Source organism: Anser brachyrhynchus (assembly GCF_964034855.1).
Source record: "Anser brachyrhynchus genome assembly, chromosome: 5".
In the NCBI taxonomy this organism is placed as follows: Eukaryota; Metazoa; Chordata; class Aves; order Anseriformes; family Anatidae; genus Anser; species Anser brachyrhynchus.
In genome coordinates, this window is record NC_137699.1 from 32,579,030 (window position 1) to 32,596,710 (window position 17,681).

Consider the following 17,681-nt stretch of genomic DNA (forward strand, 5'->3'; position numbering starts at 1 on the left):
GACTGCAACTCTTTTTTTTTAAAATATCAGTTCTACGAACTCAGGCGGCATGCCTTTTCCTGGAACTAGGAATCCATAACAATGTCACTTATATTGAAGATTTGTTTCCTAGCACAGTCACTGATCATGGCCTTCTGCTCTGTGAACCATACAAAATCACATGATCTATCTGCATCTTTCTCTTCCTCGTGCTAAAAAAGAATTGGTGTCTGTTTTCTGCTTCTTTCAGCTTTCTCTGATGTAACAGACTATCAACACTAAAGACAGAATACTGCATTAGATGGAGGTGGTGGCTAGCCAAAATGAATCAAAGAGCATGAGAACCCTTTTCAGCCACATGATGTTTTTGTATTTCTTTATAGGGGAGGTATTCCCTGTTACTTGCAGTTTCATACTCTGAAAAACATAAGTATCCAAAAACCCTGCTGGTGGCCTTATTCAGTACAAAAGTTCTCTCTGTTTCCCTAGTGGTGATTTTGATACTTTCTGCAGAAAGTTTAATTTAGGCTGCTTTTCCCTTCCAGCAACTGTTCAGCGAGATTCTCCGCTGTTCAGAGAGCTACCATTGGGAGTATAACAGATATTTTGTTTCTTTCCCTTTTAGGGACTTTTGAAGACACGGATCCAGCACCGGCTGAGGTACATTCTTGAGGTGGTACGACCTGTTCCAACAGTAGTCCTGGATATCCTGCACATCCTTACCCACATAGCGAGGCATTCCTCTGAAGCATGCAGCCAGGTAAATTTCCCATTGTACAGGAGTTCAGGAATGGTAAGGAAAGGTTTAAAAAAGGGAAGAAAGAAGCACATGAAGTTATGGCAAGGAGTTAGAGAAACTTGGGTATTCTGTATGTCTTGCTGCTGGAATTGCATTTCTTTAGTTATTTGTGTTGCCTGCTATTTCTCTGCAGCTGCTTGACTGTCCTCGGTTGATTGACACCATTGTCAGGGAATTTATCCCTACTCAGTGGGATCCTCATGTGGCTGAACCGGGGTGTTTACTCACCAGTCTCCATGGAGTTGCTTGCTCCACTGCTATGAAGTTCATCAGAGTATTGGCATCTGGAGGCAGAAATGCAACAGCTAGGCTGGTGAGTGATTCTTACAAGAGTTTTTCTGATGGCAGCTGCCATTGTTCTCTGTGCCTTGGTTCCTAAGTAAATACAGACAATTAATTGGAGGTGACTGAGCTGAAGGTCTTGATTCAGACCTGACGAATGCATGTGAAACTGGGAGAGATTGTGTCAGGATTCCAGTTGCAGTCCCACTCTGAGGTAAAGGGAAGCAGTAGGGCCACTAAGTTGATTAGGGAATTGAAGCATCTGATGTACAGGGAACGGTTGAGAGAGCTGTAATTGTTTAGGCTTGGCAAGAAAGAGCTCAGGTTGGAGTGCGTTTTGTCATTGTGTGTGATGTTTTATGTGGGAGGGACCGAAGAAAACAGAGCAAAACTCTTATCCTTTCAGTGGATATACTGGTGAGAAGCAATGGGCACAAGTTGAAATAAGGACATTCCAGATAAACGTAAGAATTTTTTTTCTGCTGTGGAGGTGGTCAAACCCTTGAACGAGTTGCCCAGAGAGTCTGTGGACTTCCCATCCTTGAAGAAATTCAAAACCCTACTGGACCCAGCTCTGAGCAACCTGCTCAAGCTGTCTCTGCTCTAAGCAGGGAGGACTGGACTAGGCAATCGCCAGAAGCCCTTTCTGGCCAACAACTATTCTGTGGCTCTATGAGCATATGAATATAGACTTGCCTGTGGTTCAAACACAGCATAGCCCTTAGCAGCACAGTCTCTGCTCCATTAGATGTGTTCTGCCAGTTGCAGGCAAACCGTAGAAATCTCTTGGAAGACAGAGTGCGAGCTGGAATAAAGAAGCTGAAATAATCATTGTGAAGAAGGTGCATGTGTGTGTTTGGAAGGAGTTGCTGACAGTAATAATGCTATCTTCAGTTACGTACCAGTAGAGGAGCTGTCTCAAGCTTTTATCTGCTTTTTTTGTTCTGTGTAGTGCAGCAGTGCAAAACCAAATAGCACAGCTGAGTGATGCTGACCGATAGCAGATGCTTAGAGCACACATTGGCAAGTAGTGCTCTGTCCTCTCCCATGTCCCGGCAGCTTAGGACTTCATAAGCCAGAGGTCTAATTTGTATCCTTGTCTTTTACAGCCCTGGTTGAACTTTCCTGCCATGAATTTGTCTTAATAACTCTGAGGTTATTCACCAGTATTTCCAACCCCTCTTAGCTACTTCTGGATAGGTTTTCCACTTCAGAGATAATTGTGTTCACTCACATAGGTCATCACACTAGTGCTGTAAATACATAACATCTACCCAGAGTGGCACACATTGCAGTGCAGTGAGCACCTCTTAGGGTTGTTAGTTCAGTATTTTTAATAACATCTAATAAATTACCATACAGGAAATTGCTAGCATCAGCAAGAGAATACTAATTTCTGCTATAAAATACATAGAATAATATGCTGGTAACAGATAGTGGGATATTTAAAGGCTGTAGGTGGTGGTAGGAACATAATAGAAAATCTCTAAATTTTGCTCTTCCACGCTTTGTGTACTCCAGATGTTTCGAGGTATGCAAAAATTGTTTACAGGGTTCCTACCCCTCAGGCTTTGGTTCTGTTGTGCTCTCATATGGCTCATTGCAGGCACTTGAACATGGGAATTGAAGATAATCAAAACCCAAATCAAATTTGTCAATGTAGGAATTTATTTTACCAAGCAACAAAATTCTTCCATCTTCCTCCTCTGAAAGTAAATATAACTTTGCCCTCTGTTCTGTAGGAGGGGTGTCAAAATTCATAGTTTGATTCATCAGCTCCTTTGCTTTCCTACTGGCGTGCAGTGATTTCCCTACAAGATGGCTCTAAAGCATTTGAATTTTAAATTATCTCTAATATGTCATTGTGTTGTGAAAAAGACATTGTCAACTCATTTGTTTAGACAGAGCACACACAAGCTTTTGTATATGTGGGAGAGGGAAAGAGAAGCTCTTTTTTATGGTTAAGCAAAAATATCCAGTTGTTGGGGAGGGCAAAAATTATTTCTAGAGAACTTCAAATGAGTCATGTCATGTTTAATTCAGTACTAAAATAACCTCAGAACATTTTCAAGGCACCAAAATTCTATAATTGTATAAAAGTAATAGGCAGGAGGTACCCTTTTCATGAAATAAACACAGAATCATAGAAGGATTCAGGTTGTACGACCTCTGAAAGCCATTAAGTGTGACCTCCTAAGAAAAATGTAAGCATCTATTCACTATTTTTGTATACAGCGTCTTCATAAGATAAATCTCTGTGTAATCTTGACTAACAGAGTTCTGCTTATGACTAGTTAAAGAAGGATAATTATATATTTTAAAAGTCAATAGAGAGCTGCAGAGAGCATCTAAAACAGGAGTGTGTGTGGGCTAGACAAACCTCCTCCAGGAGTGATTTAAGTGTACTTGATCTGTGTAAGGAATGGATTAGGTAATACCTAGACATCCCTCCCAGGAATACTTCCATCTTAATAGCCATTAACCATTTGTTGACCCTTTGTAATATGCTCCCTAAGATTACAGATGCTAAAGACAGATTCAAACAGTGTGAGGGGAGCTTAGAATAGTCCGATGCACCAACAAAGCGACAGGTTTCACTGCAGCTTAATGAGTGTCATGATGTATGTGAGTGAAGCCTCTTATTCCTTTGTCATTTTTGTTCTTTTTCCTGTTTTTCTATTTGTTTTCAGCTTAACAAGTTTGAAATGAAGAGCCGATTAATTCGATTTATAGCTGAAGATCCCCAGGATCTGCTTCTGCCAAAGGAAGAAGCCATCAGGCTAAGCACTGAAGCCTTTCGGCTGTGGGCTGTGGCTGCTGGCTATGGTCAGGCCTGTGATCTCTACAGGTACAGTCCAAAGCTGGAGAAATGGGAACAGTGGGGTGGAGGGCACAATAGGAAATGGGCATCCTGTTCTAGAGAGAGTGAATTTGGGATCTCTAGGATCACTTGCTACTTCCTTCAGGGAGTCTTACCTCCCTTTCTTTGGTCTCCTGCAGTAAAACTCGGTTTCTAAAGGTATTCATGCTAAGTTCTTGTCTTTTTCTTTCTCTCTCTTATCTCCCACGTTTTAATCACTGGTACTCTGTTACTTCTTCTCCGTACTATGGCAGGGGACCTGAACTTTTTAGGGCTACATCTTTTTTGCCCTGGAAGGCATGAATAATCTGTGTTTGCATAACATCAAGACATAATGAGCGCAGCACACCCAGGATTGAATCTGATGAGCTAAGGGCAATGTGAGCAGCAATCACCAGCATGCATACTAAGTGAAGCAGACTAATGCCAACAAACTGCACTCTGCATTGACTCTCAGTTCAGTATAAAATTAAAGTTCTTGTACTTGACCTTCAAGGTCTGCACTGAGATAAGTCTGACCTACCTCAAGCATTGAATCTTCTTCATGTAATTACACTGTCTTGAAACCACAGATAAGCCTGTGGAGTTGCCCTGAAGAGGAGAAAAGAGGAGGCCAGGAGTAAGTGTCAGAAGGGAGGTTCTGTCTTTGCAACAGCATTTTGAGTTCTCCAGCCCCATCATCTGTCTTGGTTAATAGAGAAAAAAACTGTATATAATTTTTAACATGGTAAATAATGCTGAGGAAAGAGAAGCAGCAGAAGATTCCTTAAATTTGCATGATTATAACCAAAGACACTTTGAGCATTTGAGAACTAGAGAAACAAGAATAAAATAAATGACATTTTTCAAGAGTTCCTCACAATGCTTGGAGGCAGGGTAGGTTCCATTCAGTCGAGTTGGGAATGACAGAAGTCTTTTTTTGTCATCTTTTTCCTATGTCTGTTTATTTTTATTATGTTGGTGGTGTTTGTTCTCATCATCTCATCTTAACAATCCTTATAAATGTGTGATGGGAGGGTGTGTAGAAGATAGAGCCAGGATCTTCCTACGGCATGCAGAGAAGGTTCAAGAAGCAATGGGCACAAATTGAAATACAAGAAATTTTACTTCACAGTAGAAAAAAGGTTTTCTTATACTTTTAAGGTGGTCAACGCTGGAACAGGTTGCTCAAAAAGATTGTGGATTCTGCATTCTTGAAGATACTCAAAACCCAGCTACGCATGTCCCTAGGCAAATTTGCTTGAGCAGGGAGTTGGAGTGCAGATGATCTGTAGAGATCCCTTCCAACATCATTTATTCTATGATTCTTACAATAGGGATCTCTACCCTGTGCTGGTGAGGATACTTCAGTCCCTGCCTGAGTTGCTCAGCTCTTGCCATGAGAAGAACCCAATGCGTGAGTTGTCTGTCCAGCGAGCTACGGCAGTGATTACTCTGCTGATGCACGTGACACAAACAGCAGGCTGCACAGTGGAGCTGCAGGCCAAGCTGAGCAGGTAGGCCCTCTGTCACCAGTGCTGTTTGTTTGAGCAGTTGGTGTCCCGCATTCCTTCTCTTTGGTTAGGAGACCTGGCTGTTCCCTTCTCTGTTTCTTTGTTTTGGGGTGGTGTACTGTTCCACGTGTGAATCCCTGCATGCTGGAGTGTGTTCCCTTTGACGTGAGGTCAGAAGGGATATCTAGACTGGTAGACAGCTGTATGCCTTCTAGCCTGATGAGAGGGAGGAGTAAAAATGTGCATTTAACAATGGGTTACAAGGGCAGCGTTAGCAAAATGCACTGCTGAATTGAGCTAGGAAACTCCTCTGACTTACCCTTGAGAAAAAGAAAAACCCCTCTGAGGTCTGGAGGAAAGAACCTCTCTGCAGAGACTAAGGGGGGTCAGGATTGAGAGAACTTGGCAGTGGATTTGGTTTTGGTATACGTCAAAGCAGTAGAAGTTGCTGAAGACATGAGTACATTTTCTAGTTGTCCTGGTTCCAGTTAGGACAGAGTTAAGTAGCTCATAGTAGCTGGTAGGGTGCTATGTTTTGGATTAGGATGAGAAGAGCGCTGATAACATGCTGATGTTTTAATTGTTGCAGAGCAGTGTTTACACCAGGCCAAGGACTTTTCGGCTTCTTGCTCTGTCCTGCCAGCGAGCAGGCTGGGGGTGCAGCAGGAGCTGGGAGGGGACAGACCCAGGACAGCTGACCCAAACTGGCCAAAGGGGTATTCCATACCATCTGACGTCATGCTAAACAATATATAGGGGTGGCTGGCCGGGGTGGGGGGGCCGGCTGCTCGGGGATAGGCTGGGCATCGGTCAGCAGGTGGTGAGCAATTGCATTGTGCATCACTTGTTTTCTTACACATTATTATTATTAATACTATTATCATTATCGCTATTATTATTATTATTGTTATTATTATATTCCTTATATTCCTTATATTATTATATTCCTGTCTTAATAAACTGTCTTTATCTCAACTCACCGGCTTCACTTTCCCGTTTCTCTCCCCCATCCCAGAGAGGGAGGGGGGAGGGTGAGCGAACGGCTGTGTGGTGTTTGGCTGCCAGCCGGGTTAAACCACAACACTAGTCCATGTCCAAAGTAAGAAACTCTGGACTATTTTAATCAAAGCTGAATACTGGAGTAACATGTCCAGTAAATCTAGAGCGTAACTTAAGGACAAAATAATACAGATGAAGAAACTTTCGCTATAATGAGTAGATTCTGCATTTGACCTTTCTGCCTAAAGCGGTTTGGATTGGTTTGGTCTGGGGAATGTGCAAATTTGTTTTTTCCCTAGTGATTGTCATTAGGCTTCTGTCTTCTGGGCTACACAGAACTGAAAATCTTGCTATGATGTTTTGATCAAATAATTTATGATTTATGATCAAATGATGTTTTGGAGAGAATTGTTTTTTGAGAGATTTTCACTATCCTGTCATTCTGTTGTGTTTCAGCAATAGTTCAGAAGCTAGTGAACAGATTCCACCTCCTCCAGTAGCATGGAATCACGTGTCAGGCTTACAGCCTTTCATTGAGACTGGTCTGAAAAAAATCCTACAGGAGATATCCCAGACAGAAACTTGGCAAACTCTCCAGCCTCTGACCACAACTTATATGATCTACCTGGGAGTTTATTACAGGGCTTGCAGCCAACAGGTAAGGCCTGAAAAATATAGGGTGTCTTTTCATCTCACCAGCATCAGTTTGTATATTACCACTAAAAACCTAAAAAAAAGAAAGAAGGGCATTGAAGAACATTAAATGAGGACTAGATTTTGTTTACCACACCTCAAATCTAGAGTGGGTGGCATTTAGGGTCAAATGAATTTGCTGATCCTTCAGATTAGCAATGCAGAATATCACTGTCTTCATTTCTTCCTTTGGGCTTGGAGTCTCAATCAAGGTATGTGGTAATACTCTGTTTGGATTTACTGCTGAAAACCATAGCATGCAGCAAATATGACCTATTTGGTCATATTTGGCAGTCCTTTCTCTTTGTGGGCTAAATTAAGCTGAATGTTTTTGCATTTGTTGTGGTCTGAGAGCTTACATGTGGACAGTTACTGCAATAACCTGGTTGGAAGATTGAGTGCTGAGGATCATACCATATGAACTTTGGATAAGAGGCAATAAAGATAAATTTATTTGCTGCCCCACTGACATTCAAAGTCAAATTCTGTAACCCAGTCACTGTATGTGACATCTTCTAAACTGAGTTTTCTGAAGGTTATACATCAAAGGTTATACATCAGTGTGTTATTTTATACTTATCTTAAAGCTATCTTAAAGATTCATGTTCTGAAGATAAATGCAAGTTTCCTCTTTACTGCCCAACTAATGCGTACAAGTTTTGACCTGGGAGAGCTCTCTTCAAGGTGTGGGGATAATTTAATGCCCATAGTTATCCAGACATCTTGCAACTCCTCTGAAATTTGCACCAAACAATTGAGTTTGCTTGCCATGGCTGGGGTGGAAACTGCCAGTATCTTTCAAAGCTATCTTCAGTGCTCCAAAGGTCGTTCGCACCTTTCACCTGCTGTCATTAGGTCATGAGTGTTAGAGAACCAGGGTGACTATTTAAAGAGATTAGTATTCCTTTTTAACCTTTACAGATACACCAGAAGAGCGGCTGCCTAAATTATTTCTTAGGTCCTTGAACTATACCATAAGAATTTTTATTTCCATTAAAAAAAATGTAATCATCTACCTGTGTTTAGCTGGTCTGATTTAAAAAATCAAACATGCTACTAAAATTTATTTTTATTTTTAATGGGCTAGGGAAAAAAAGTCAACCTGTATGGTAACTAGACTAGTGAATATTGGGACCTTAGAATATTTTTGTTAGACTATTAAGAACTGAGGTTAACATCTTCTTTAGAGTTTGCTGACTGATTTCTGGAGAGAGATTTTCCCTGAGGGAAAATCAGATTTTGTTATGGCAATAAGTATTTCTGTATCCTAAAGCAGCATACTAATGAAGGGAAAGTACAGTAAAAATTTGCCAGCATGTTCCTTCAACCTGGAATATTGCTTACTAGGGTCGGAAGAATTCGAATGGTTCACTAAAAGCCACAGATCCTCCCCTGTGCAGTGTTCATCCACAGCCATGTCTTGATGGGTAGGTCAAATGCACTTTATACAGTTGATTTTTTTTTTCAAGACCCTCATGATGCCACTCTGCTTTCTCGAGGTAGTTCTGATCACCTTTGTGTTTTCAAGTTAAATGGGAAGATCAGCACATAGATAGTATGGGGAGGGTGTTAGCCACTTAGGGCAAGTTTTCATTTAGGGAATCTTGCTGCCTTACTTCCAGCCAAATAAGAATTCTCTGTGATGCATTTAATACTTGAGTACTGAGGACACCTTGAGGTGCCAGCTCTCGGCTTCCACACCTTGAGCAGTGAGGCCAGCTCTAACCCATAGCAGTACCAGTACATAGATGATAACTTGTCTCAAAGAGCTAACTAACAACAGAGAGAGGAATTAAATCATCCTGTCTTTTTCTGCTTTCCCATGTTTCCCCATGTTTTGTGCAGCCATCGGTCAATCCAGTTGACTGCTTAGAGGAACTGGAACGTTTGACATCTGAGGTGCTGCAGCCTCTTCTCAGCCAGCCAGCCATACGCAGCATGTGGGATTTACTCAGGTAAAATCATTCCATTGCTAAGAAACAGTTGCCTGAAGCTAAGGGAGTCTCATTGCTGTACTGTGTAAGGGAGCCCATTGTACTGCATGGTCAGGAATGGACAAAGCTCAGTGGTTCAGGGACTGAGAATCCACTCACACCAAAGAAATTCTCTAATGTTGGCCTAGGATATATCAAAGAGCACAGTTCTGCTTCAAATGTTTCCACCCCTACCATTTATTTACCTTGTACCTAAGTGCCCCATGTGTGTGACACTGATAGCTGGGTGAATTAGAGTGCAGTAGGTCTGTGTCTACACCCTGCTCTGTCCTCCCTCTGCTCGTAGCAAAAGGCAGGATGGCTACAGAGGTTCTCTCGTTCTTCCTCGCCTACTGGTGCTGCTGCAGTGCCTGCATCTCTACCCTTCATGTAGCTGTGTTTTATATCAATTCCAAATCAATGTTAGTCACTCTCGGCTTTGATTCTTTTTTTGTTTCCCTGATTTAAAAACAAGAAGAAAATAACATCAGTTTGAGTCCCTCTTACATTAGTGGGGAAGTACATATACTGTTCATGTGCTCTTATGATGCTTCTTTTATAACATAATCTAAGCTCCTGCAGAGCTCCACAAGGGCCTTGAAAGCCCCCGCAAGAAAGTGAAAGGCCAGATGACAAACTGTCCTTTCAGACATTTGGATAACATGAGTTTTGTCTTGGGCTCCAGGAACTGTTGAGGACTGCAGAGATATTCTGTCTTTCTGCTGTAGAGGGAGCCTCGCTACCAGCCTGTGAATCAATCCCTTGAAGAGGGGGAACCTGAAAGGTTTAACTTCTAGCCAGGGAAATATCTAGTTGCTTCTAAGAATGTCTGATGTAAGGGGCACTTAAATTTTCGGTTCTAAGTGGCATTTGAATGGTCACCAGAGTGTCTGGCCCATGTTATTTCATGACTGAAAAATGAGATCTGAAGCTTCTATCACCAAAGATTCCAACACAAAGGGCAGCATTTTTGCAATGTCAGTTTTAGATACAAGCTGCCTTTTGGCTTTGCGTGACAGTTTATTTTTGAAATGTCCCAAATGTGTGGGCAGCCTTATTAGCCTGGCTTACGTATGCTTGTGGGGAAATGTGTATATATATTATTATTTTTTTAATCAAGGGTCCAATACTTTCAAATGTTTGACATCAGAGATGTATCAGTGCATCAATATTTCTGTACATCAGTGCATCAATATTTCTGTACATCATGTACTATTCAACTGAAGATAAGAATTCATGACGTGCTTTTGATCTGATCTCTCTCTCATTCTTTGTTCACACAGGCCATGTTCTGCTTTGTGCAATCCTCTGTCCTGTTCCCTGGGACCTGAATCTGTGTTGAGCATCATATCTTTGAGTTGTACTGGAGGCAAACCTTCTCTGAACCTGGTTGGTTCCAAGTCCCCTTTCCCCTTCCTCACTGCCCTCCTGTTTCTCATCAATAGCATCACTCACATTCACAAAGGGCTGATCAGCAAGGTGAGAATAGACTTTTTTCACTATAAATTCTATGTGAATGGTAGTATACTTGGGAGGGAGGTTAGTGTTTGTGTATTCCCAGGCTTAAGAATGATGTTACTAAGATGATTAAAATAGAATTGTTGTATATTTTTAATTTAAAAATATCAAAGTACTATAGAGAGAAATACCCCCATTTTCAGAATGGGTGAAACAAGGATCTGAAAAATATCCTGTCTTTGAACTCAAATATCCAATTGACACTGGGAAGCTGGGATTATAAAGTGGGTGTCAAATGACAAGGAGGCTTAAAAGATGGATTTATAAAGAATATTTAGAAGGGTTAAGCAACTGTTGTTTGGCTAAACAAAATAATTGAGTGTCAGAGGAGGGAAAAGAGATGGTTGAAGGATTTATAACAAAGGAAAATGGGATAAAAATAAAAAAAAGAATGAAAGCTAGAGTGGTTGGAAAGGTTTCTTCCCACTTGTCGCCCCGAGTTGTTAGAATAAGAGTGAGTCATGGAAGAGTGCTAACTCTGAAGAGGAAATGGCAGCATCCTAGGGAGATGGAGTGCCTGGCATAAGCTTTCTCAAAGCTTTCCTCTGTGATCTTATGTTTAATTAGCTGATCAGTTACTAACAGTGGTATATTGCTAGATGAGAGAAAAACCTTTTAAGTGGCTGACCAGGTTTCTGTCTTACAAAGCAAAGTGGAAAATGTGGGCAATGACTATCAGTTACCTGAGGTCAGGGGTGGTCATGATGGATGCAGGTGAGCCCCAAGGCAGAAAGGTAGTTATCAGGCCATTTCTAAATGTCATTTTTGGAGTAGCCAACAGAAATTCTTATGGGAGAAAGCAGGGGGTGGTAGACTTTGGAGAAGATTGTTTTACTTTCCTCCATGCATGGACTGTGTTAGTAGTATTTGTCTCTGCTTCTGATTCCGTTATAGTACAGCTCTGTGCTGAGCTTTGGAGGCCTGAAGGATTATCTGCACCAAAGCTGGCAGACTGGACCTCCCTCTGTAACTCCCTCATCTGCGTGGATGCTGCGCCATGAATATCATCTGCAGTACTTCGTGTTAGCGTTGGCTAAGAGAATGGTATCCTTGCTGGTCCTTTCATTTCTTTCACCCCAGAAATTGACTTCACCTCGGTTTCTGTAACTCAGCATGTCAGACTGGCAACTGGCCGTCAGGGTTCTTCCATGTAGCTGGCTTAGGTCTGGTGACTCTTCTGCTGTCTTGACTGTTGTGCCCCATTAGCAAAGAGTATCTTCACTTTACAGTTGCTGATGTGGGGATTTAGATCCAAAATACTTGGGATGGCAAAATTATATTTTTTCCTGTCTTTGGGCTAGAGTGAGAAGAACTTTCAACAGCACACTTGAAAACTGTCTGCCTTTCTAGGGCAGTAAGAGGAAGCAGAACAATGTCCGTATGAATGCTGACAGTGCTCACGGTGCCTCAGTTTCTAATTTTCTAGTGAGATCTCTGCCTCAGCTGCCTCCATCCTTGTTGATTGCCCTGTTGACAAATGCTACAGTGTTTTTACCTTGTGTTTTGTTTCCGTCCAGGCGGGCACTTGTCCAGATTACAGGCAGCATGCCTCGCTCCATCACTGCGTCGCCCTGGCATTGCTAAGCCGTCTGTTACCAGGGAGCGAGCATCTGGCTTATGAGGTCCTGCTGGATCTTGCCTTTAATCCAGAGTTTCTTCCGTAAGCTTTGCATGTTTTTTCCTTCTTTCTGTAATGTGGGAAGACTTGGGAAAGATAAAAAAAAAAAAAAAAAAAAGCAGAGGTTGGCACTGGAATTTGGTTGTAAATTTTTGCCTTTAATAGGGCTTGTATTCAAATTGTAGATACTTATTGACATATTCTCAAGTGATGGAGCCTTCCAGTCAGACCAACAGCGTGGTTGCAGATTTCTTTCCAGTGTAGCCATGTTGAGAAATAAGACCACTTTCTTTTGATCTCCTCTGTGGCCAGAGTCCCATGATTCCTGGTAGAATTGATTTTCACTAAGGTCCAGCATCTACTGTGCTGAGCGTAGTGAGCATACGAAACACATTGCAACCTGACCTACTCTGAAAAGCTCACTAAGTCTTTCTCTAACCCTCACTATACAATTTCTTACATAAACTTTTGCTGATTTGACAATGATGATGTACTTGTACTGGAAGAAATCCTGAGCATCTTGAATATGAAGCCTCCAATGTCTAGCCAAGATGGCAGCAGTTTTAGTTCATCCTAATCACTTTGAAACTTGCCATGGTGCTTCTGTGTAGGAGGTTGAACCAATATGCTGCAAAGAGATACCATACTTCTCTAGAAAAATAGCCTTTCAAAAGGAAAGCCTTTTTAAATTGTATTTTCTTGCAAGTATCTGCTATAGAGGCACTATTTCGCAAGAATTTCCACAAGTAATCAGAGATGATGGTCAGTCTCTGATCTGAAATCATGGCAAATGGGTTTGACAGCACCCCTCTCTCCATTTCAATTTACCAGTCTGTATAGTTGCAACTGCAAGCAGCAAAGCTACTGTTGTGAGAATTGTCTTACTGATTCATCCTCCACAACAGAGCGCTGACATTGTGCAGAGGTTTTTCATGCAATACCTTCATGTTGCTAGCTCCAGATGTAGTTCTGTGAATTTCCTGTAGATATCAAGGTAGCTGATGCTTTACAGGCACACAGTATTACTATAACTGAACGCTGCAGAAAGTTTTCCAACTGCTGTGTGTACTACTACTCTCCCTGATCCAGGGAGATCATAGAGATTATTTTTTGTGTTGCTTATTTTTTGGCGTTTGGTGTGTGTGGTGTTTTTTGTTTGTTTAATTTTAACTGATGTTTGTTTCTGTCTTACAGTGAAGGGAAAACTGGAGGGCCAGAAGCAGCTGACTTTTCTGATATCCTGCATCTGGGTACCAGTGCCAAACTGGCACAGCCTGGCTCTGCAGCAGCAGCATCTTCAAAGCCTACACGTGGTGCCCTGCTGAAAGAATCATACCAGAATCTGCCTGTCATCCGCTCCTGCTACCTCTCTCATTTTGTTCACTTGCAGCCTGCCCTTGTGCATTCCCAAGCATCCTACGAAGGACGGAATTACCTCATCCAGTCAATGCTGCTTCCTGAGGTCAAAGGGCCCATCCTGCCTTCAGACTGGCCTTTCTTTCCACTTATCAGCCTCTACAACAAAGTGACTAATGCAGAGACGCGGGGGGCTGTGCTGAACTCTCTCCCACTTGATCTAGTCAACACTGTGACCTGGAACCTTCAGTGGGTCTTGTTGCTGGAAACCTGGCGTGCTAAAACCCTTCAGAGCATCCCTACTGCTGCCAAACTTGCACGACTTATGTGTGTCTTCCTCACAGGTGGTGACCTCTTTCTAGAAGCACTGATCCACTGCTACACAGCTGCCCTTCTCTCTATCTACTGCCAGCCCAAGGCGCTAGACTCCCTAAACTTGGATGCTCCACTCCCTGGTTTGGCTTCCTTCCACGATCTCTATATAAGTTTGCTGGAACAGTTTGAAGGCGTCTCTTTTGGAGATCCACTCTTTGGAGTCTTTGTTCTTCTACCTCTGCAGAAGCGTTTCAGTGTTCATCTGCGTCTGTCTGTTTTTGGGGAGCACACAAGTATCCTGCGGGCACTGGGAGTGCCGCTCCAGCAGGTAATCCTGGCTTATGGTAGTTACCTGTCACTGCACGTTTCTGAGATACTGGGCTCTTGCGTGTTTCTTCAACCTTGATTTGGGCATCCTCCTGGCACTTCATCTCTTCCTCATCCCTCAGTGTCCAGTAGAATAGTAATGCTTTCTGTCCCATGCTCTGCTTTTTCTGATGGTTGAGAAGCTCCTCATTTATGGCCTGTATGTATGAAGGGCTACTCTGCACCCAATGTTCTTCTGACATAAATTACCTTTCCCTTAAGTATTTTCTTTGTCTGGTGAGAACCTTTTCCTGTGCAGTGCATGGACAAACTCTTGTTTTTTCCTCTCAGACCGTGTTTCCACAATTGGTTATACTGGAGTTGTGCTTCACTGGGTCCCTCAGTGAGAAAGTTTGATCTGTTAAGTGCAGGACTGCATTCTTTTTGAATGAGCAGAGCATAAGACATGGAATTTATCTCTCTTTAAGTTCTATGTCCCTTGCAAAATATCAGTTGACACCTGATTTTGCCTAAAGTTTGTTAATACAAAGACAACGTTTCAAAAAAAATATTCAAGCAACTGTGAACCAGCAGTTTACATGAGATCAATGCTTTGCATCATGTGGTTGCAATACTTTCATTCTGGATGTAGTAGCCTTGCAGCCAGTTTTTCTATATAATTATGGCTAGATGAGCCTTTTGTTTCTTAAGCCAAGTAAGCCAAGATATTCTGACTTGCTTCTCTTGATCTATTTGTTCTCAGTAGCTCTTCCCTTTCTTTGTTCTAGTTCCACAAATATAGAATCATAGAATATCCCAAGTTGGAAGGGACCTATAAAGATCATCAAGTCCAACTCCTGGCACCACACAGGTCTGCCCAAAAGTTTAGACCATGTGACTAAGTGCACAATCCAATCTCTTCTTAAATTCAGACAGGCTTGGTGCAGTGACTACTTCACTGGGGAGCCTGTTCCAGTGTGCAACCACCCTTTCGGTGAAGAACCTCTTCCTGCTGTCTAGCCTAAACTTCCCGTGCCTCAGCTTGACACCGTTCCCACGGGTCCTGTCACTGGTGATAATGGAGAATAGGTCACCTGCCTCTCCACTCCCCCTCACGAGGAAGTTGTAGACTGCAATGAGGTCCCCCCTCAGCCTCCTCTTCTCCAGGCTGAACAGGCCAAGTGACCTCAGATGCTCCTCATATGTCTTCCCCTCTAGGCCCTTCACCATCTTCATCGCCCTCCTCTGGACACTCTCCAACAGTCTAATGTCCTTTTTGTACTGTGGTGCCCAGAACTGCACACAGTACTCGAAGTGAGGCCGCACCAGCGCAGAGTAGAGCGGGACAATCACTTCCCTTGACCAACTAGCAATGCTGTGCATGATGCATCCCAGGATATGTTTGGCCCTTCTGGCTGCCAAGGCATACTGCTGGCTCATATTCAACTTGTTGTCAACCACAACCCCCAGATCCCTCTCTGCGGGGCTGCTCCCCAGCGTCTCGTCACCCAGTCTGTACGTATAGCCAGGGTTGCCCCATCCCAGGTGCAGGACCCGGCACTTGCCTTTGTTAAACTTCATGTGGTTGGTGATCGCCCAGCTCTCCAATCTGTCCAGATCTCTCTGCAAGGCCTTTCCACCCTCATCCGAGTCCACAACTCCTCCAAGTTTGGTGTCGTCGGCAAATTTGCTCAAAACACCTAGTCCTACATCCATACATCCATATATACATCCTTATAAAAACATTGAAGAGGACTGGCCCTAAAATGGGGCTTTGAGGGACCCCACTAATGACCATCCGCCAGCCAGATACGGCCCCATTTACCACAACCATTTGAGCCTGGCCCGTCAGCCAATTGCTCACCCATCACATGATGTTTTTGTTTAGCTGTATGCTGGATATTTTGTCCAGTAGGATCCTATGGGAAACAGTGTGAAAAGCTTTGCTGAAGTCCAAAAAGATCACATCAGCTGGTTTCCCTTGATCGACTAGATGGGTGATCTTATCATAAAAGGAAATCAAATTTGTTAGGCAGGACCTACTCCTTGTGAACCCATGTTGGCTGGGGCCAGTGACTGCATTGTCCCCCAGGTGTGCTTCAATAAATTCAAGGATCATCTTCTCCGTAATTTTACCAGGCACTGATGTGAGACTGACAGGCCTGTAATTGCTAGGGTCTTCTTTCTTGACCTTCTTGAAAACTGGCACATTTGCCAGCTTCCAGTCCACTGGGACCTCTCCAGATTCCCAAGATCGTTGAAAAATAATTGAGAGAGGTCCCACGATGACGTCAGCCAGCTCTTCAAGCACCTTGGGATGAATCCCATCTGGACCCATGGACTTGTATGGATCCAGGTGGAGCGGCAATTCCTGCACACGTTCAGGGTCGGTTGGGAGTTTGTCATTCCCACTGTTATGGTCCTCCAGCTCAGGGTACCCTGGGTCCTGAAGCCCAACATCAATGTTGAAGACAGAGGCGAAGAAGGTGTTAAACGTCTCTGCCTATGTCATTGTCTGTGAGGAGACCCTCCCCATCTAGTAGCGGACCTATGTTTTCTTTGGTTCTCCTTTTTCTGTTCACATATCTAAAAAAACCTTTTTTATTGTCTCCCACAGACATGGCCAGCTTCAACTCTAGTTGGGCTTTGGCCACACGAATTTTCTCCCTACAAACACGAACAGCATCCCTGTATTCCTTCCCCGTCGCCTGACCCTCCTTCCAGCAGCCATACACTTTCTTTTTTCACCTAAGCTCCAGTAGAAGTTCCCTGGTCAGCCAGGCCGGCCTTCTGCCCCGCTTGTCTGACTTCCGATATTTTGGAATCACCTGATCTTGTGCTTTTAGGGGGCAGTGCTTAAAGATTGACCAGCACTGATGGATACCAATGCCTTCAAAAGCAGTTTCCCAGGGGACTTTGCTGACTAGTTCCCCGAGCAGCCTGAAGTCTGCCTTCCCCGTATCCAGGGCTGAAGTTTTGGTGACAGTTTTCCTTCTGTCACCATAAATTCTAAACTCAACCACTTCATGGTCATTATGATGGAGACGGCTGCCAATTGCCATGTCTCCCACAAGACCCTCTCTGTTCTCCAGCAACAGATCTAGGAGGGCACCTTTCCTAGTTGGCTCTCTTAGCACCTGCACCAAGAAGTTATCACGTAGGTGCTTTATGAACCTGCTGGACTTGCTCGTGTCAGCCGTGTGGTGATCCCAGTTGACATCTGGCAAGTTGAAATCCCCCATTAGGACAAGGGGAGTTGATCTCAAGGCATCTCTTAGTTCTGCAAAGAATAATTCATCGGCGTTGTTGTCCTGGCCAGGTGGTCTGTAATAGACTCCCACAACGACATCCCCTTTATTTGTTCGTCCCTTAATCCTTACCCAGAGGCTCTCAACTTTGCCATCGCCAACTTGAAGTTCCACACAGTCCAGCCCATGCTTCACATACACTGCCACCTCGCCTACCCTGCCTGTCCCTCTTGAAGAGCCTG

At 43.3% G+C, this 17,681-nt stretch overlaps 1 protein-coding gene across 4 annotated transcripts in view; it reads left to right on the forward strand.

Moving 5' to 3' along the window:
* The window catches only part of RPAP1 (RNA polymerase II associated protein 1), a 47,503-nt gene that overhangs the window by 23,283 nt on the left and 6,539 nt on the right, over positions 1-17,681 (forward strand). For all 4 annotated transcript variants that reach the window (XM_080593436.1, XM_080593434.1, XM_080593435.1 and 1 more), the window contains 10 exons: positions 605-739; positions 912-1,091; positions 3,751-3,908; positions 5,237-5,416; positions 6,869-7,070; positions 8,951-9,060; positions 10,362-10,557; positions 11,491-11,640; positions 12,114-12,256; positions 13,409-14,213. In XM_080593436.1, the coding sequence (XP_080449562.1) occupies positions 605-739; positions 912-1,091; positions 3,751-3,908; positions 5,237-5,416; positions 6,869-7,070; positions 8,951-9,060; positions 10,362-10,557; positions 11,491-11,640; positions 12,114-12,256; positions 13,409-14,213 (2,259 nt within the window). The remainder of the gene's footprint in view (positions 1-604; positions 740-911; positions 1,092-3,750; positions 3,909-5,236; positions 5,417-6,868; positions 7,071-8,950; positions 9,061-10,361; positions 10,558-11,490; positions 11,641-12,113; positions 12,257-13,408; positions 14,214-17,681) is intronic.